General features: G+C 36.3%; 1 protein-coding gene across 1 annotated transcript in view; it reads right to left on the bottom strand.

Annotated features, from left to right (window-relative positions):
• Positions 1–304: 304 nt before the first annotated feature.
• Positions 305–22561, bottom strand: part of TLL1 (tolloid like 1) — a 179646-nt gene continuing 157389 nt past the window's right edge. The window contains exons 19-21 of the mRNA XM_031670143.2: positions 9573–9786; positions 3442–3692; positions 305–2261 (exon numbers count right to left, since the gene is read on the bottom strand). Of these exons, the coding sequence (XP_031526003.1) occupies positions 2127–2261; positions 3442–3692; positions 9573–9786 (600 nt within the window). The 3' untranslated portion in view covers positions 305–2126. The remainder of the gene's footprint in view (positions 2262–3441; positions 3693–9572; positions 9787–22561) is intronic.

Genomic DNA, 22561 nt, shown 5'->3' with positions numbered 1-22561 from the left:
TACTGCATGTGCCTGGTACTGGGCTGGATACAGTATAGTGGCTAGGGTTAATGTCTTTTTTCACCTCTCTTTCCCATTCCTAATATTTTGGCTAATTGGAGATTAGTGAAAAAAACGTAGAAGTTGTTACTGGAATAAATCAGCTCCACTAAAAAGCTCATTATATTGCAGGCAACAGTTATACATTTCCAAAGTAACATTCCATAAGATCGAAAAATTGCTTTTAAAAATGTATTTACATATTACAATTCATATGCAAGAAGAGCTTTTTCAAGGCAACAATGACAAAAAACAAATAAGCTAAATCTGTGTGTATAGTTTAATTTTGTAAAATGAAGACCAATTCTCAATTTTATTAGATTTTGAATGTTCATGGACAGGTAACAGAACCAAAGCTACTTCATATAGCAATCTATATCAACATCAAAAATATCAAAATAGAGTTTCTCTAAAGGAAGGAGCCTTTTTTTAAATGGGTTGATAATAATAAGAAGTTTCCATTATTTGTCCATGAAACATCCTAAGAAAGGTGCAAATTCAAATAAGATTCTAGTAGAACTTGGCACATAAACTTAAACATTTCAATCACCCACTACTTTTCACTTTCTTGTAGCTTCACTCACTCAATCTCACATATACAGACATTAATATTTAAAAAAAAAACCTGGCTTTAAAGCAGAAAATTCATTTTCTACAGTAAAAGCAGTTCACCATATTTATATACAATGCTCTCAGTCACAGAAATGGATTTTCCTCATAGAGATGCTAATTAACATAAACTATTATGTTCAACTTTCAAAAAGTGTCTTTTAGGAGGATCTGCTCGATCACGTGACAGAATTCTAAGGCATTATAAGTAGTTGTTCCATAGGACAGGGGCTGCCCTTGCAATGATATCCTTTTGTTACATGTAACAAGTCTTGAGTCTTCAAGTGCTACCATCTAGACAGAGAGAGACGTTCATAGTCTACAGGTGGTTGGCTCAAAGGTCAAAAACTTTGTTTAAAAAATGTTTATAGAATAGCACCATAGAAAGTCTTTCAGAAACCAATCCTTTTTTTTTTTCCAACATTGCATTTTTTAAAAAACTGATTCCTAGGAAGAGAAAGAAAGAGATCTTTCAATTCTTACAAGGGTTACTTTCGCTTCATTTCATTTCATTTAAAAAAAAATACAACATTAACCATGACAACACCAACAGTAACAACTACAACAGATCAACAACAAAAGAAAGACCATAGCAGCAGTGGAACTTGAGTAGGAGCCATCCAGGCAGTCACTTGGAAGAATCCTGTTCACACCTGTCGGGAGTTTTCTCATCATGTTCACAAGACATCACAAGGCTTCTTGGATTTGGTGGGAAAAGGCAGCAGGGAAAAAGAACTGAGTTTACCTATCATCCGGGCATTTTCCAGCTCTTACGTAAATGACGTCTACAGTTAACTTCAATAATAGACACTACTGACATTTCAAACTTGTCAAAATGTCAGTAAAATGAAATGGTCTCAAGATCTTTTTTATGTTGCAAGGAGGTTAGTTGAGCCTGCAAGTGAAAATAATGAAGCTGAAATATTCCAGTTTCCAAACACTGGGCACACCCACACTTAAAGTACAAGCCACCCTGAAATGACTCCCGTTGCACAGCACTTTAGATAGATCTGGTTTACGTTGTCTTCAAGATACCAAGCCAAAGCAATGATCATAAGATACGAGGTGAGGGTTTTCCAGTTTATGACCTGCAAGGTCATTTTATTTCTCCTATATATTAAAAAATTGTCAAAAAGAACACTCTTCAGGGTCACAGACCCTGAACAGAACTGTCTGAATTGTGAAGCATCTATGTTGAGCTGTGAACAAAGGCTGCGAAGTCTTCTTTGAAGCATGAGATGCTTGTTCACCAGCTTTATTTATACTTATACTGTCAAGAATAAAGTTCAAATATCCTGGCAATGCTGATCAGGAAACTGGAAACTTCTCTTTTAGTTCATAGATAATTCTGGTCTTGCAGTTTCCTTCTGCTCAAACTTGTCATATAAAACATTTGTGCTAAAATCTTCATTTTAAAAAAGAAATACATCTTCTCTCCATTATGCACATCCCTTTAGGTTCTGATGGAGGTTTTCATGTTAGTTTTTGGTATGCATGGTATCTGGATATCTGATGCTTTTGTATCTTATGTGAAATCCTTTCTTGCTGATGGTGTCATCAGTGTGAAAATGAATTAAAACTGTTTCACCAATTGAATAGATCGCTTCTGGTGGCTGAAGACAAAAACAAACAAAGCAAATAAACAAAAGGAATAAGTTACTTTTTCTTCCATGTAATTCATGTTTGAGAATTTTTTTTTTGGTATATAATTTAATCCTCCCAACAACCTTGAAAAGCGGTTAACAGTGACTTTATTTTACAGATGAGAAAAACTTGAGTTTCAGAGAACAGATGATATACTCAATGTCATAAGGCTGATCAGTGATATAGCTGGGCTTCCAACATACTTAAGTCAGTTTCCAAGTTCTGGAACTTGATGTTTTTTCCAAAATGTTAGGCCAAGTTCCTTTGATTTACAAGTACATAAAGTGAAATTCAGAGGGGATCAAGGGACATTAAATCTGTTTCAGAAGCTGCTCCAAGGAAGAGCCACTTTCAGAATACAAATCATCTATTCCTTCTTGTTTTAATAATCTATGTACCAAGAAGCATTTATATTCCATTTCAGTTGCTACTTGGACAGGAATCCCAACTTGAATATTATTCAAGTTCAGTATTATTTAAGCAATATATACTGGTAGACATTTCAAAAAATAAGATTAATATCTTCAGGAAAAAACATGTATTCAGAAGAACATCTGACCATAATCCAGTGAATCTTGGGAAAAAAAAGCACTGAGAAAGCCCTAAGCTTTTTTTTTTCTTGTTTCTCATGGTGACACCCTCTGACATGTTTCTGGCACTCTGTCCTGTGCACAAGTGACACACTGCAGTACAACAACATTCAACAGTACTGGCTAAGTGGTGGACCCTGCCACTTATCAGATTGTTGAGACGGGAATGCCAATTTGAATGGTGTGCATATGCTTTTTCTCCTTTATGCTTTAATTTAGGAAGTTTACAAAATTGTCAAAGATGTATGTTTAGGTCCATTGCTTTTAGATTATTAAATATTTAACTTTTTTGCACAATGAAAACATGAATTTAAAAAGATGTGGACAGTAATTAGAAAGTATAGCTACCAAATTCATCTGCCTTGTTTGATATTATTGAACAAATTCACTAGAGATGGAGAACTAAGGGAAGAAGAGGCATGTTATAATTTGTCAAGCCATTAATAATATGATGTAACTTTTTTTGGTAAAAGTACTGCTGATTTGTATATGTTACGCATATCAATCATCAATTGATAGGCATTTTTATCATGTCTATGGTATCCTGTACTGTATTTACCCCTGATCCACAGAATCGACCAAGCCCCACCGCCGTTGAATTGAGACCGTCAAAGAGCTCAACATAGTCATAGCCACAGTCAGCTTCTTCTTCCACTTCAAAAATCTGGAAGGATAATTCGAGTCGAGAGCCCCGTTCTGACGCTAACAGCCATTCACAGTCAGCTTGTCCCGGGTAGTTGTTATCACCAAACTGAGCATGTGAGTACAGATCTCTGGGTTTTGATTCTGCTCTTAGTCTGCCACCACACTCTGCCAAGGAAAGGAAAATGAAATCAGTGAGCGCCACGAGCTTTATTTAACAGTTTATTCCAATTTCGCTTTCAATGTAGTCTAACGACTCTCTAAGTTTGGTGTTTATTTCCACCATTAGTCACTTTCCCCATATTTTAAGATTGAGATGGCAGAATGAATACGGTCACAGGCCCTCGAGAAACTGCTGAGGCGGGATCTCACCTCCCACACCTACCGGCTCGGTGACTTTCGATAAGTGACATCACTTCTCTGATCTGTTGGGTAAAGTGGTCAAGAGTAAAATGCAGATGATAATAATAGTACCAATCTTAATGGCTTTTGAGAATTTAAGTAAAACGTGACAATCACTTAAAACAGTTTCTGCCATATGTAACTCTCAATGAATTTTTTTTATTGTTAGATCTCACATTGTTTTCAGTATTAAAGAACTGTTTTCATGGGGAAAAGGTCAATGCCTTAATTTGAGTTTAATCTTAATAATTTAATTGAAGAATCCAGAGGAATAAGAAGTAACTTAAAATCAACAAAATATATAAAACTGCTATGTGTATACGTGTCATAGAGAACTCTCTACATAGAATATGCAGAACAGTTTTACTTTATTTAGAAATATTTATCTAACTCGGCTGGGAAAACATACACACATCATTAATTGTAGTCACCATTGTAATTCCAGAACCTAGTCAGTTATATGTTGTGTTTTTAACAAACAAAAAATTTAAATGCTCTTTTTACAGCTTCTTTCTCAGAGAGCTAATAATAAACATACACTTTACCAGTTACTACTTTTGTCAGTAGAGGTAAATTATACCAAAGAAATAAATATGCTTGCATGAAAATTTAGTGTAATTTAGAGAATAAAAGTTTTCAAAATTTTCTCAGGAACTGTTTGTGGTCTGAGACCCCAGATTTTACAATGACTAGAGATTAAATTAAAGTAAAGGGAATTTACAATGCTCCCTCCAACAAGTACACGTGCAAACATACATGGCTGGGGCGAGGGAGGAAAAGAGGGCTGTGAAGGGTGTCAGGAGAAGGTAGAGTTTCCTTCTACCCTTATTTGTCAATGACTGAGGTTCCCGGGAAGGAGGAATTGCAGTACTAAGACCAGGAAAGTCCCCAGAAAACTGGGATGAGTTGAGAGGAAAAAACAAAACTCCAGTGTGGAAAGATTTGGATGGCTAAGCCACTGGTTATCAACACACAACTGTATCTGTGGCATGGTCATCTGTGGCCAGATAGCCCTTGGCAGCCCCCTGTGGGATGCGTCAGGACAGCTAAAATTCTTCGTTGAGTTTTTTGATTTGTATATGGTATACCCACATTGTGGTTTGGTGATTTTAAATAACAAAATATTTCTGAATCCCAAGGATGGAATCCCGTCCAGCTGTGTCTGAATACACGTCAGCCCAACCAAAACTATGGTCATTGTCACAGACAACTGCACATTCAGAGACCTTTGTGTGGCTAACATATGAAAGGGCTTCCAACTAGGGTTTCAGTCATGAGAATGGCTTCCGCACCATGTGACATGATGAATCTAAATGTCCCTTTGTCTTCCAGATGGTTAGGTGGGGCGTCTTGCACAACCTATTGATATAGCTACCACTATTTCAGATGTAAACATGTGACAAAACACATGTGCTTAGAACCACTATGGGAAGCTGGTAATCTGATCAGTCTTGGGAATCATCTCGTGAGTCCCACAGACTGGAAGCCAAGCATCCTTCCTTTCCCACCATGGTACCTCTCTGCCCTTTCCCTGTGACGCAACCCCACAGCCAAATGGCTTGGATACACAAATCTGCTCTGCTCTTCATTAGCTGTGGGACATTGTCCCCGGCTTCATTCCTAAAGTGGAGATCATACACAGTACCTACATCATAGGGTCTAGGTGAAGAGTGATGGGCTAATACATGCACAGTTCTTGAAGGACACCTGGCCCACAGGAAAAGCCATCTAAATGTACACTACCACCATCATTGATATTTTTTTCTAGTGAGGACATTTAAATGCCATCATCTACACTTTTAGGCATCCACTCAGGTATGAAAAGAAAAGCCAGAAAAATTGAAAAACAATTTCAAGCACTATTAATCTGTTTTTCAGAAAGGAGGGATTATATTTTGGAAGGCTAGTAAAATATTTTGGGAAAATATTTCTGAAGTCAATATGTGAATGTATAAACCAGTGTAATCTCATTTACAGATACTAAAAAAAACCCTATTTATTCTCGAAGTTTGATAGAATTGAGTGATTTTTTTTATTTCCAAGTTAAAAAAAAAGTCAGTACTCTTGTTACTTTTATTTCACAACGCAGGAAGGGGTGGACTGTGAGATAGGACAGGCACTGGTTTCTGTGTGCCTGCTTCAAACAAAGCAGCAAAACAAAGACCAAGATCCAGAAGAGACGATTCTCTGTTGGCCTCAGCTAAGAGCAGAAATCAAGAAGGAAATGAAGTATTTGAACAAAATGAGAAAGGAGATTTCACAAAGCCTATGTGAATCTGAAAATGACAGTGAGGCATCATTATTTGATTTTACTGAAAACTTCTAGAAAATGACAATACTCAAAATAAATGACAAACTACAATTAAGAATGACTGAAAATGTTTCAGAAAGAGTAGCCTTCATTTTAATTTGGAAATTAAATTTCCTGGTAAAATGTTAAATCCCTGAGAGTGCCAAATGAGTTTAGGCGTTATAATTTAAGTTACATCAAAATAGTTTCTTTTTTTTGGAACTTATTAATATAATATTTGATTTTTAAATGTCATTGACAAATAGGATGATACTTTATGCTACAGAAAAAAATCCCACCATATATGGCATATTTTAAATTATTTTCTCTCCACATTTCCCTTCTTTTTCTGTTTTAGCACCATATCCTCTGAGAGAATATGCTATATTTTTATTGAAAGAGCTGGGGTGTTTTTTTTGTTACTTGATTAAAATAAATTTGGCTTAGAATTTGGACCTACTTTTAGAGGAAAAAAAGGACTCTTTCCAATAAAGTCTATTTTCCATGGATTTGGATAGTATTACTTGTGAAAAATTGTCATAAAGCACTGTTAATATTTCTATTCACCTAGTTTCAAAATTCATAGTATTAGAGGATTTTCTGGTGGGTAAAATTTAAATTATATGCAGAAATATAAATTTACTCAATGTATATTGCAGGGCCCATCAATAATAGTTACATGTATTCTAGAAGGCAGTAAATACTGAATAAATGCTTTATATGTGTAGTGGAAATTGACAAACGTGGTACTGGACTTGGCTGTCTTGTTGGTAGAAACTGACTAATAAATCAGAAGTTCAGAAACTTCTGAAAATCAGAAGTTTACTTATCAGACTATAAGATGTCAACAGGAAGGAATTCCTTCCATTTTTTTAAATAAATTCCCACAAAATGTCTAATTTTTTCCTATGAATTACACATACTTCATAGTGCCTATTCAAAACAGGTACCAAGTAAATATTTGATGAAAAACTGTGGAATAAATAAGCTGCTAAAAAGAAAGCTTTCAAAAGAAATAAATAGTAGGCAGTACGAAAGAATATTTCAGCATGTATGTCTACTCAAAAATAACAGTATAAAATGAATCTGCCCAGAAAATTCAAAGACAGCTGGTTAAGTGACGGCAAAAATTTACACATGAAGAAAACAAACAAGCAAACAGATAATGCCAAAAATTTTGACAAGAGCAAGTGGACAGGAGTTGGGAGGTCAGCACTCTAACTCCAACTGTTATTTTTTTTTTGCACTATTTTGGTTGTTATTTAAGTTTAGTCTCAAAATCTTCATTTCTGAGATGACAGAATGGGATCAAACAACATCCAAGGCATATTCTGCCTACAGAATGTGACTGAGGCTGCTCACATGGGGATCTGAATGAATGTAAACTGAACAAATAAATAAAATGAGCCTAGTCAGTTGGGTACTTTGAACAAAGGATTTGTTTGAAACTTACATAAGGAGGTATTCAGGCTCTACATGTTGCTCAAATAACAGAGATCCAGTTTTGTATTGTTTTCTTTCTAATCTAAAGTTTATGTTAAGAGAAAATATACCATAGTGGAAAGTACACGAACTCTGGAGACAGTCAGAATTAGGATAAAATTCAAGCTTTGATATAATTTTAGAAATCTTTGCAAATGAATTAAGCCTTCAGATTTTTAATTTCTTTACTCTGAAGATGAAGACAGTTCCTACATCATATGGCTCTTTCGAGGACTCAGTATGTGTAGTTTATAGTAAGTAAATGTATATGTGCCTGAAATGTCAATATATATCATTGGATTGGATTGGACACTGTAAATAGGGTCCAGAGCAGAGGCTGTGCAAATTAAAGAGTCATGGAGTTTTATAGTTGTAAGGTAAGATAACAGTTTCATAGCTGTAAGGAAATACATAGCTTGAGATTTAAGGTAAAGGTAAAGATAAAAAGAGAAACTGTAAAAGTAAGTTTTTATTAAACTAAGAAGAATTTATGGGTAAGTAATTTAAAAATACTCTATCAGCTTTCACTGTCAGCTTTCTAGAGTTCTGATAGCCTATTTTCACACTCCATTCTTGGAATCTGTGACAGCCAGGATTATTTTAAAAATTATGCCATTAACTCTGTGCTGTCAGAAAAATATTGATGAACTAATGGGATTCCAATTTTTCCATTCTTTCAACGCATGACACATTATCAAAAAAAAAATTTCAAGAGTAAATATTAAACGTATGAAAAAATCTTTCAACAGTATAACATTTTTTTAATCCAAGAAAGATTTTTCTCAAATCAAAATAATTATATTAATCATGAGAAGTAATTATTTTTGTGTTATTGGGGAATCCATTTAATACTAGCATGAATCAGACCAATATCCGGACAATATCTACTTTCTTACAAATAGACTTCAATATAAATCTAATGCTCATAATAAAATATACTAGAGTGGCAAATGATACTGGACTATGGCATAAATTAAAGTTCTGATTTCTAAAACAAAACGAAAGTCAAAGAAAAAACAATAATCAGAAAACCATGACAAAAATGACTACACCAAAATTTCTCCGTGGATGAATTTGTAGACTACCATGCTTTGTTTTACAAGATAGATTTCTCCTGGTGTCTCAGTAGTTTATGCACTGGAAATGCCACTAGGTGTCACTATAAGATAAATGATTTCAGTAAATACCTACAATTAACTGATTTCTTTTTTAAATAAAAGAAAAAAAAAGGGCATTTACTAGACATTTATGGAATATATTATTAGATTGGCTTCAAATTATTAAAATATTAGCATACACTTTTGTCTAAAATTTTCTATATTTTTCTAAATTATATTTTATTTCTTAAAGACTTCCATTACAGCTGGAATCTATAAGCATCAAATTAGGGATTAGGATTAGGGAAAATATTGTGTTGCATATTAAATAAAAGGAAAAACAATGAAGCTCTGTAAAACAGAGAGATAAATCCCAAATTTGATTTACAAAAATATATTAATGCAAAATTTAGCTAAACAGGTCAGATTACAAACAAAATTTTGAAGACTAAGCTACGGATTTCTATCTGCTAAAAATAACCTATAAATCAAACCACTAAAGTTAACATGGAGTACATTATACAAATATTTAGAGGTAGTTCTGCTTGATCATACCACAGTGAACGTGAATCAGATCAAACTATTGCATTTTTTTCTAAATGTTCAGCAACTACAAAGATATTTAGGTAGGATGCTATGTGATTCTCAAATATTTGACACCGTGCTTCAGTGAGATTTCTTCTGATTCATTTATAATCCTGTTATAGGATCCCCTGCACGCACCAGAAGAGAAGGCTGGCTCTTCTTAGAAAAGAGCAGCACCCCTGATTTACTGACCTGTAGAATGTGTGGCTTGAAAGCCTTTTCTTTGAACAGATGCATCAGAAACAAACCGAACAAACATTTTATTTCCAGTAGCCACAAGGGGCTCTGGTATCTTGTTGCCACATAATCGTCCAAGAATTGGTGATTTTTCCGTTTCTCCATCAAATACTTCCAAGTGATCATAAGCACATTCTTGATGCTGCTCAATCTCAAACTCACTAAAGGCCTATTTTAAAAGAAAGGAAAAAAAACTCAAAAAACCACATACCACTGAAAATAGGTTCTTTTCTTTGGAGCAGAAACATGGAGCAAAAAACATGTTCAGGCCATGCAAATGATTTAATCCTTGTAGTACATTACTGAAAGGGGTGTGAAATCAATAGACTATAAATATAATGAGGAAAACAATGTACTAACAATGTAAAACTCTGAAATTCTACTATTTGACTATTGCAACTAATTCTACTATTGCCATTGAATCTACTCCAGAATTTAGACCAATTATAATAAGAAACTGGTATTTTATTCTGAATGTAGTCTTCATGCATCAGGAAAATTTAAACAATTATATTAAAAGATGATTCCTCCTGGTTTTGATGATCATAAACTATTGAACATCATCCTACTTTTGAGCATTTAAACTAAGAAGAAAATCCCATAAAGTAATTTAAAAAGTAATTATTTTCACAAAAAAATAAATGTAGTAAATCTTAATAGATTTATTTATTTAGGTCTCAGAGAGATAGTACACTTATGCTAATATTTGGAGTCTTGCAAAATTTAATATGTTTTTTCTGTGTAGGTGTTTTAGCAAATTCTTAAACATTTATGAAATATATAACATTAAATACAACAACAGAAAGTTTTATTGTGGTGGACTGAAAATAACAATTGCCCAAACTATTAATACTTCCAGAGATTCCAGGTAATTTGCCAATTGCTAATTAAGGCTTTTTCCTTTTCTCAGAAAAACCATCATACATTCAAGAAATAGACCATTGAGTCTAATTGAGTCTATAGAGCAAAGCTAAAAAAAACAAAGGAACTAAATTTGTGGAAATATAAAATACGCTTGAAAATGTATTAATTTTGCTACAATCCCTGCAGCATAAAATATTTGCAGATACACTTTTTACATACAAGTTTTCTTTAACACAGTTTTGTGAAGTGATCTTAATTCTCAATTTAAGACATACATTTTGTATTTTTGTAAGAAAAAAAGTGACTAAGAATGGTTCTCCCTCAGTGCTGGCCACATTTATCAATTCCGTACCACACCACCACTGGCTCTCACTTCTGACTTCGGAGGAGTAAGGGACAAAAATGAAGAAAGCGATTTATATTAATTAGGGAGCAGGAAAAAGGAGTGAAGAGACAAAAGAAAAGGAAGAAAGCTGATCTCTCATGTCTCATTCCACTGGGCCCTACTTAAAAGTATAAATTAAAATGTTATAACCAATAAGCATTAGAGAATCATCATTTATTATAATTATTATGAGTGAAAAGGAATACTCACTTCATTCAACCAAAGACACTGGATAGTGCAAAAAAGATTAAACACAGCACAAAAGAATCTCACTGGAGACAAACTAGAGCAGAAAAATATAGTGAGCAGGGAAACTAGCAGAGTTTATTTAATCTGAAGCACGACATTCAAAGTACATCATCACTTAAGGTTTGTCACTAGATTAATCTCAGTAATCTATAGCAGAAAATGAAGAAAAGTAGACACGCAGGGCATAGAATATAGAAGACCCTGAACGGATGGCTGGCTGGATATCTGGATAAGTCTGTCCATCCATCTACCTACCTATCTAAAGCCCTGTTTATGGCCAATATGGATGGGAACACTGTGGATACGGCAAACCAAAACTTCTGGTTTTCTGCCTTTCATGAGATGCTAACTCAGTCAGCTTTTATTATCTTTGTGTACACATAAACAGTCTTAATATTCATTTATAACTATTAAGAAACCAAGAAGAGAAAATTGGCTTAACTGCACCCAGAGTTTTTAAAATTAAACATGAAACCAAACTTCTGAATAATAAGGTAATTATTGTTTAAAGAGAAAAATAATATCTGAAAACCACTGCAAGTCGAATAATTGTCTCTTTTGAATGCACCTTAGAGTCATTCATCTATAAATATAAAGAGCAGAGAAGTCTACTGTGTAGAAGAGAAATTTTTAAGAATGATGAGCGTGACGGAATTCTAAACTGTATCCTTTAAGTAAAAGCTGAAACTAGGATCAGAATTTCAGACCACATATGTTCAGTCCATTGAAAACTAAGTGAATGAGCTAACTAAGTGGCTACTTCATTCTCTAATGAAGTGCAGGGTGTCTGGAGTACATCTTAACTTCTGTTTTACAGAGCAGAGAGACACCACACAAAGTGGCATTGAACTGGTGGGTTGAGGGCATGTTGACACCTGGTCTGGAACCAACTGGCTCCAACATTTTATCAAATTACTAATGGAATCAGACTGATTCTCTAAGAGTCAGATTAGGCAAAGGTTTTGTAGCTGACACATTCTCAAGCAACGCAAATAACTCTCATTCGTTAAAGTTTTATGAATTTTCCTCTTGGAATTAGAAGAATTTTGTTAGATCAGCTGTGACAATTGGGTGGTCCTTTTCCAGAAGGCAGTTTAACCCAAATGCTCCACCACATACAAGCAAAATGTGACTAGTTCACGTGCCGAGATCTCATAAACCTGCCCTGTAATGTCACATAGAGACACCTCCATACATAGTGACTTGGCCTTAACAAAAAATACTTCTAGGCCACAGAAAGGTATTATAGGAGTCCAAGGGAAAATGGACAATTTTTAAGAACAGTTTTCAGAGTTCCCAAAGATAAGTAAGATACACAGTTTATTACTTTATTCTATCACACATTCTGAGCCTATGCCTATGTCTAAATGATGCAGAATGTGAAAATTTCCAGCCACCAAGAACCAATGCCACAGAAATACTCCTCCAGAAGACACTTACATTCCTAAAAAAGATTCCTCAAAAGTCCTTCAACTTTACAATGGAGACAGAACGGAAAAGCTGATGTGTGGAGCTGTAAGGAACCTGATTTTTGCCCTCTTTGGGGGAGACTTTTAAATATTTTTTCCATGCCTTTACACTAAGACTTTACAGACATTCTGATATTCAAACATTTAAACTTTATTCACTCCATGATTATATTTCTATGGTCTTAAGGTTAATAATCTAGGTTTTAGAGAGACCAGAAAGAGTGAATAATTGTACTTTAAAGCTCTGGGGAGAGTAACTATGTTTCTCCAACACCCAAACAAGCTCACCTAACTACCTGGTCACCAGCCAGGCTTCCCTATGAGGCCCCCTCGGATGAACAATGGTAGGGGTTCTAAAGGCACTGGCTAGAGGCCAAGGTCTTTACCTTCACAGTCACCACACATAGTCACAAAGGACAAGATAATAAAACGATAACACTAAATGCAAAAAATAAAATACAGCCAGGCTGACCATGTAAACTTCAAAGAATTTAAAGAGACTGATACAATGTGAGCAATTTTGAGAGGACATCCAGAGGCTCCCTCATTCCAGCCATCCTTTTCCTTTTCCTGCCTTCAGTAAGAACTATCATTTGGTTTCCCACAAGATATTGGAAGGATTAGAGGCCCCTGGAAAAAATGGCTACATTTTTTAGAATACAAAGCCCAGTCTTCTGATTCAAAAGATCTCTTCTTTTCCATGAATCCTCTATAACTGCAATCCAATATACGTTTAATAGATTTATGGTGGAGAATTATATAACACTTGTGGGTGTTTTTGGTTTCTAAATATCCCATATATGAAGCTATAAATTGCAACTATGTAACTTAGCAGAACTTTAGGATATGATAAATCAAAAATGACATAAACATATCAGCTTGTTGCTGTGTATTCCTATGCCTAGAATTTTCTTTGTTTGTTTTGTTTCGTTTTTAATGAAGAGTAACTCAGAATATGAGAAAAGTACCAAAAACTTAATGATCAGCTGAGTCTCTCAGAACCAAGATGGGATGAAGCCAGCAATGATGAACCCTTTTCTTCATTCACTCAGAACTTTATCCCTTTTCTAGTAGGAAGACTTTTTCCAAGTATCTTTAGACCATGGTTTCTTTTACTTTAAAGCTATTATTGTGCAGTCAGCATCCCATGATTAAACACACACACACACACACACACACACACACAAAACATGGCAAATATACTAGTTTCCTATTGCTGTTCCAGCAAATTACCACACACTTAGTGGCTCAATGCAGCCCACGTTTATTGTCCTAGAGCTGTGGAAGTCAGTGGTCTAAAATGGGTGAAGTAGCACTGTGTTACTTGTAGGGGTCCTAGGTGTGAATCTGTTTCCTTGCATTTTTCCAGCATCTAAAGGCTGCCCTCATTCCCTGGCTCAGGTCTCTTTCCTCTGTCTTCAGCTTTGGTTTTGAACCAACCATAACAGCTCTCTGACCCTCTGCCTCCCTCTTGTAAGGACTCTTATGATTACTTCAAGCCCACCCAGATACTACAGGATAATTTTTGCATTTCAAGACCCTTAACTTAACCACAGCTCCTTTTGCCATGTAAAGTAATACATGCACAGGTTCTGGGGATCAGGCATGGTCATCTTTGGGGGATGGGGAGCATTATTCTGCTTACCATAGAAAATAAGGTCAAATATCTTTATTCCCTGTGATTTTCTGGGGAAATGAGGACAAACACTTGTGACTACATAATTTTAAACTCTTCTACCCCTGACTTTCTTAGTCGGGTCAAGAAACTAAGTTCCACAGGAGAAATCTGGGCTGAAGACTGTTTTTTATAATTAAACTTTTACTAGAACACAATCATGTCCATTCATCTGTTATTGTCTATAACTGCTTTGACACTAAAATGGCAGACTGTTGCAATGCAGACCAAATAGTCTACAAAGTTCATAATATTTAATATCTGGCCCTTTAAATAAAAAGTTTTCTGATCACTAATCATTAGTCACATTTGTTAGGATTCAATTTCAAAAGGATTGGCCAAAATGGTTGAGTAGAAAGACCCTAAGCTCACTTCCTCTCACAAGCACACCAAATTATAACTGTTTGCACATCAACCATCATTGAAAAAGACTGGTGTCTACCAGAAAAGATCTTCTACAACTATAGACATAAAGAAGGAACCACAACGAGACAGCTAGGAGGGGCAGACTTGCTAAGATCCAGCTCTGTCCACCAGTGAGAAGAACCTGCCTCACCATCCCCTAGGCTCTGGCCCTGCCCTCCAGGAAGCCTGGTGTAGCCTCTGGACTAGCCTCACCCACCAGAGGGCAGACACCAGATGCAAGAAAACCACAGCCCTATAGCCTGCAGACCTAACCTGCCCACAGCAGGCCAGATCCTGCCCTGGGGCCAGCTGGGCCCTGCTCTGCCCACTAGCAGGCTTCAGGGCACCCTAGACCCTGTACCCACTTGTGTCAGGGACTTCCCTCCCTGCCCCAGCAATCTGAAACCAGCTCTGGGACTCCTGGGCCCTGTGACCAGACTCCAGGACCTGGTTCTGTCTACCAGGAGTCCAGCAATAACATCAGGAGCTGGCTTCACCCACCAGTGGGCAGGCAACAGCCTTGGAGTCTTCTGGATGCTCAGTGAGCCAGCATTAGCTCCAGGCCCACTGAGGTTCTGTAGTTAGCCACCTCATGACCAGACCCCACCAACAAGAAACTGACAGCCTCCACACAAGAGAGAGCTGGGCGACCAGCCAGATCAGGGCCAACTGAGCCTACCAGACTGCCCGAGGAGCCTGTCACAGCAGTAGGCCCCATGCAGTCCTAATAGGGAGAACCCCCTGCAGCATATGACTTGGGTGATGAGAAGGCACTGCACTGCTGGGACGCACAGGACATCTCCTACAAAAGGCCACTTTCCCAAGATTGGGAAATACAACCAATCTACCAGATACACAAAAAATAAAATAGCAGCTTAGGCAAAATGAGGTGATAGAAGAACATATTCCAGGCAAAGGAACAAGATAAAAACTCCAGAAGAAGAACTAGGTGAAGTGGAGATAAGCAATATAACCAACAAAGGGTTCAGGGTAGTGATCATAAAGATGATCAAAGAACTTGGGAGAAGAATGGATGGACAGAGCAAAAAATTAGAAGTTTTTAAAACGAGTTAGAAAATATAAAGAAAAACCAGAGATTAAAAAAAAGATTGTAACTGAAATGAAAAATATACTAGAAGGACTCAACTTAGACTAAATGTTAGAGAAACACATTAGTGAGCTGGAAGACAGAGTAGTGGAAATCCCTGGTACCCAACAGAAAAGAGAAAAAGAATGAAAAGAAATGAGGACTGTTAATTTCTGGTCAAGATGGTGGGGTTGTAGCACCATGAGCTTGTCTCTCCTCATGACTACAGAAAACCACAACTGAGTGCTAAACAAAGACTGGAACCTAGCAGAAAAGATCTTCTTCAAATGGAAACATAAAGAGGGAATCTCAGTGGGACAGTAGGAGGGGCATGCTTGTGAAATGATCAGGCCCTATACCCCCAGGTGAGCCACCCACAAGCTGAAGAATAATTAAGTTGCAGAGGCCCTCCCACAGGAGTGAAAGTTCTGAGCCCCACATCAGGCTCCCCAGCCCAGGGTTCCACCATTGGGAGGAGGAGAGTCCAGAACAACTGGCTTTGAAAGCCAGCAGGGCTTAACTCCAGGAGCAGCACAGGACTATGGGAAACAAAGACTTCACTCTCTCGAAAAGCACACACAGAATTTTGCATGCACCAGGTCCAAGGGCAGAGGCAGTGGCTTCACAGGAACCTGTGTCAGACCCGCTTGCTGGTTTTGGAAGATCTTCTGGGGAGGTAGGGGTCACCTGTGGCTCACCCTGGGGACATAAAAGCTAGTGGTGGACATCTGAGGAGTGTTCATCTACATGAGCTTTCCTGGAGGCTGACATGTTGAAATAAATGATGAGGAGATAGGCAACTATCTAAGAAAGAGCTTAGAGTAATGGCAGCAAAGATGTTCAGAGAACTCAGGAGGGATATAGATGCAAAGAGGGAAGATTTTAGCAAAGAGTTGAAAAATAAAAAAATACCTAAACAGAGTTGAAGAACAAAATCACTGAAATGAATAATACACTAGAAAGAATCAAGAATAGACTAAATGATGCAGAAGAATGGATCAGTGAGTTAGAAGACATATTCATGGAAATCACTACCACAGAACAGAATGAAAAGAAATGAGGATAGTTTAAGAGATATCTAGGACAACATGAAGCACACTAATATTCACGTTATAGGGGTCCCAGAAAGAGAAGAGAGAGAGAAAGGACCTGAGAAAATATTCAAAAAGATAATAGCCAAAAACTTCTCTAACTTGCGAGAGGAAACAGTCACCCAAGCCCAGGAAGTGCAGAGAGTTCCACAGGATCAACCCAAAGAGGAGCACACCAAGGTACACAGTAATCAAGTTGACAAATTAAGGATAAGGAGAAAATATTAAAATCAGCAAGAGAAAAGCAACAAATAACATACAAAGGAACTCCCATAAGGTTATCAGCTGATTTTTCAGTAGAAACTCTCCAGGCCAGAAAGGAATGGCACAGTATATTTAAAGTGATGAAAGGAGAAAACTTACAACCAAGAATACTCTATCCAGCAAGGAACACATTCAGATTTGATGGAGAAATCAAAAGCTTCACAGATAAACAAAAGCTAAAAAAATTCAGCACCACCAAACCAGCTTTACAACAAATGTTAAAGGAATTTCTCTAGTCATCACACCACAAGAAAAGAGAACAAAAAGAAGAAAGAGGAAAACAAAAAAAAGACCTACAAAACAAGCCTCAAACAATTAACAAAATGACAATAAAAACAAATGCATCTATAATTACCTTATATGTAAATGGATTAAATGCTCTAACTAAAAGACATAGACTGGCTGAATGGATACAAAAACAAGATCCATATACATGTTGTCTACAAGAGATCCACTAGAGCTAGACACACATGCAGGCTGAAAGTAAGGGGATGGAAAAGAACATTCCATGCAAATGGAAACCAAAAGAAAACTGCAATAACAATATTTTTATCAGACAAAATAGATCTTAAAATAAAGACTGTTACTAGAGACAAAGAAGGACACTACATAATGCTCAAGGGATCAATCCAAGAAGAAGATATAACAATTGTAAATACATATGCACCCAACATAGGAGCACCTCAATATATAAGGCAATTGTTAACAGACATAAAAGGAGAAATGGACACTAACCCAATAATAGTGGAGGAACTTAACACCCCACTTACATCAATGGAGAGAGCATCCAAACAGAAAATCAATAAGGAAACACAGGCCCTAAATGACACATTAGACCAGATGAACTTAATTGACATCTATAGAGCATTTCCATCTGAAAGCAACAGAACTCACATTCTTTTCAGGTGCACACAGGAACATTCTGTAGAACTGATTACATATGGCCCACAAAGCAAGCCTCAGTAAATTTAAGAAAATTGAAATCATACCAAGCATCTTTTCTGACCACAATGTTATAAGGTTAGAAATCAGCTACAAGAAAAAAACTACAAACACGTGGAGGCTAAACTTTATGCTACCAAACAGCCAAAGGATCACTGAAGAAATCGAAGAGGAAATTAAAAAATACTTTGGGACAAATAAAAAAAAAAACCACAATGATCCAAAACCTTCGGGACGGGGCAAAAGCAGTTCTAGGAGGAAATTTTATACTAATACAAGCTTACCTCAGGAAATAAGAAAATCTTAAGTAAATAACTTAGCTTTTTACCTAAAGCGTCTAGAGAAAGAAGAACAAACAAAACTCAAAGTTAGTAGAAGAAAAGAAATCATAAAGATCAGAGCAGAAATAAATGAAACAGAGACTAAAAAAATCGTAAAAATCAATGAAACGAAAACCTGTTTTTTTGAAAAAGTGAAAAAAAATTGATTAACCTTTAGTTAGACTTACCAAGAAAAAAAAAGGAAGAGGGCTTGAATCAATAAAGTCAGAAATGAAAAAGGAGAAGTCATAACTGACACCACAGAAATGCAAGGGGTCATAAGAGGCTACTATGAGCAACTATATACCAACAAAAAGGACAACCTAGAAGAAATGGAAAATTTCTTAGAAAGGTACAATTTGTCAAGACTGAATCAGGAAGAAATAGAAAATATGAATAGATCAATTACCAGCACCGAAATGGAGTCAGTAATTAAAAAGCTCCCAACAACAAAAGTCCAGGACCAGAAAGCTTGACAGGTGAATTCCACCAAATGTTTAAAGAAGAGTTGACGCCCCTCCTTCTGAAACTATTCCAAAAATTGAACAGGAAGGAACACTTCCAAACTCATTCTGTGAGGCCACCATCACCCTGATACCAAAGCGAAAAACAAAGATATCACAAAAAAAGAAAATTATAGGTAAATATCATTTGTGAATATAGATGCAAGAATTCTTAACAAAATACTAGCAAATATACTCCAAATGATTATACACCATGGTCAAGCGAGGCAAAGCAATCAATGTGATACAGCACATTAACAAACTGAAGAATAAAAACTGTTTGATTATCTCAATAGATGCAAAAAAAAAAAAAGCTTTTGGTAAAATTCAACATCCATTTATGATAAAAACTCTCCAGAAAGTGAGCATAGAGGGAACATATCTCAACACGATAAAGGCCATATATGACCAACACATAGCTAACCTCATACTTAATGGTGAAAAGCTGAAAGCATTTCCTCCAAAATCAAGAACAAGACAAGGATGCACATTCTTGCCACTTCTATTCAATATAGTTCTGAAAGTCCTAGCCATAGAAATCAGCGAAGAAAAAGAAACAAAGGGAATTCAAATCAGAAAAGAAGAAGTAAAACTGTCACTATTCCCAGATGACAGGATACTATACATAGAAAATACTAAAGAAGCGACAAGAAAACTACTAGAGCTCATCCATGAATTTGGTAAAGTTGCAGGGTACAAAATTAATATACAGAAATTAGTTTCATTTCTATGCTAACAATTAAATAGCAGAAAAAGAAATTAAGGAAACAATTCCATTCACCATCACACCAAACAGAATAAAATACCTAAGTATATACCTACCCAAAGAGGCAAAGGACCTGTACTACGAAAACTGTAAGGCACTGATGAAAGAAAATGAAGACAACATAAAGAGATGGAAAGATGTACCATGTTCTTGAATTGACAGAATCAATATTGTTAAAATGGCCATACTACCCAAGGCAATATACAGATTCAGTGCAATCCTTATTAAATTACCAATGACATTTTTCATGGAGCTGAAACAAAAAATGTTAAAATTTGTATAGAAACACAAAAGACCCCAGACAGCAAAAACAGTCTTGGGAAAAGAGAACAGAGGTGGAGAAATCATGCTCCTTGACTTAAGACTATACTACAAAGCTACAGTAATCAAAACAGTATTGTACTGGCACAAAAACAGACACATAAATCAATGGAACAGGACAGAAAGTCCAGAAGTAAACCCACACACTTATGGTTAATTAAGCTACGACCAAGGAGGCAAGTATATTCAATGGAGAAAAGACAGTCTCTTCAACAAGTGGTGCTGGGAAAACTGGACAGCTACCTGTAAAAGCCTGAAATTAGAACATTCTCTAACACCGCAACAAAAATAAACTCAAAATGGATAAAAACCTAAATGTAAGACCAGATACTATAAAACTCCTAGAGAAAAACGGGCAGAATACTCTTTGACATAAGTCACAGCAATATTTTTTTCAAACCAGCTCCTAGAATAAGGGAAATAAAAGCAAAAATAAACAAGTAGGCTCTAATTAAACTTAAAAGCTTTTACACAGTTAAGGATATCATCAACAAAACAAAAAGACAACCTACAGAATGTGAGAAAATATTTGCAAATGATATGATCAAAAACGGACTAATTTCCAAAGTATACAAACAACTTGTGCAGCTTAATTTCAAAAAACAAGCAACCCAATAAAAAAAATGAGCAGAAGACCAATGTAGACATCTCTCCAAAGAAGTCATCCAGATGGCCAACAAGCACGTGAAAAGATGCTCAACATCACTAACTGTTAGAGAAATACAAATCAAAACTACAATGAGCTATCACCTCACACCAGTCTGAATGGCCTTCTTAAAAAGTCCACAAACAATAAATGCTGGAGAGAGTGTGGAGAAAAAGGAACCCTCCTACACTGTTGGTAGGAATATAAATTGGTGCAGTCATTATGGAGAACAGTATGGAGATTCCTTTAAAAACTAGTGAGAGTTACCATATGATCCAACAATCCCAATCCTGGACATATGTCTGCAGGAAAATGTAATTTAAAAAGACACATGCACCCCAATGTTCACAGCAGCACTATTTACAATAGCCAAGACATGGAAACAACCCAAATGTCCATCAACAACTGACTGGATAAAGCAGATGCGGCATATACATATACATATACATATACATATACATATACATATACATATACACATATATAATGTAATACTAGTCAGCCATAAAAAAGAATAAAATAATACATTTGCAGCAGCATGAATGGACCTGGAGATTGTCATTCCAAGTGAAGCTAGCCAGGAAGAGAAAAAAAAATGTCATATGATAATGCTTGTATGCAGAATCTGAAAAAGGGGACACAAATGAACTTATCTATAAAATAGAAACAGACTCACAGACATAGATAACGAACTTGTGGTTACCAGGGGTTAAAGGGGATGCAAAGGGATCAATCAGGAATTCTAAATTTGCACCTCTTGGGGAGTGATGGAGATGTTAGCTATCTTTATTGTGGCGGTGGTTTCATTGGTGTACACATCTATCAAAATTCTTCAAATTAAACATCTGAAATATATGTAGTTTACTGTACAGGAATCATACCACAATAGAGATGTTTGAAAAAAAAGAAAAAAAAAAGAAAGAAAAGAAATGAGGACTGTTTAAGAGACCTTTGGGACATCATCAAGTACACTCTTTTTCACATTATAGGGGTCCCAGAAGGAAAAGAGAAAGAGAAAGGTACTAATAATATATTTGAAGACATCATAGCTGAAAACTTTCCTAACCTGGGAAAGGAAACAGTCATCCAAGTCCAGAAAGAGCAGAGAGATCCATATAAGATTAACCCAGAGAGGAGCACACTAACACATTGTGATTAAATTGACAAAAAGATAAAGAGAAAATATTAAACGCAGCAAGGGAAAAGTAATGAATAACATACAAGGGACCTCCCTTAAGGCTATGAGCTGATTTTTTAGCAGAAGAATCTTCCAGGTAATTCTGACGCATGCTAATACTCAGAAAACCTAACGTAGACTGTAACTACTTCGACAAAAATCACAAAGTCAAATATTGAAAACAAAGATCAATAGTTGCATTAAAGCTTTCATTTTCCTTCTAAAAATTACCTTCTTATTGATACTAACAGGTATGGCCACTGTTGAACTGACTGTCCTAGTCCTCAAGTGCAATATTTGCCTATAATTTGTGAAGAAACAGACTGTCCTAGAGTTGGAAAGGATGCTCAGTAAGCTGAATGAGAAATGAGAATGGTATATAATTGAGAACAAATAAATTACTGCCATTCTTCAAATTGAGATATATTAGGAGTTCTATTTCCCCTTGGCATAGAAAGCTGAGACTAGTGTTGCTAGCAAGAAAACCAAGCAAGAAGACCCATGTAAACTAAAAAATAATGTTCTGGACACATCAAAGAGCTGAAGTCACTAGTCAACCAAGTAGTAGCAACTCTACTGACTCTCAGGCACAACCAAAGAGAGATGAGACACGAGCACCTGCTCACCCGTGACCGACTACAGTTAGAAGGGACGCTGGGTGCCATATAACTAGGTAAGACGTATTCAGCTACAACTGTAATATACTGGTGCAGGTCAGGTGTGGACTAAGGTAAGAGCTGAGAGCTGCAGACACAGGAGTCTGCACCCGCTTGCAGGCTC

The sequence above is a fragment of the Vicugna pacos genome, chromosome 2, assembly GCF_048564905.1.
Source record: "Vicugna pacos chromosome 2, VicPac4, whole genome shotgun sequence".
NCBI lineage: Eukaryota > Metazoa > Chordata > Mammalia > Artiodactyla > Camelidae > Vicugna > Vicugna pacos.
This window is presented reverse-complemented; position numbering and strand designations above follow the sequence as displayed.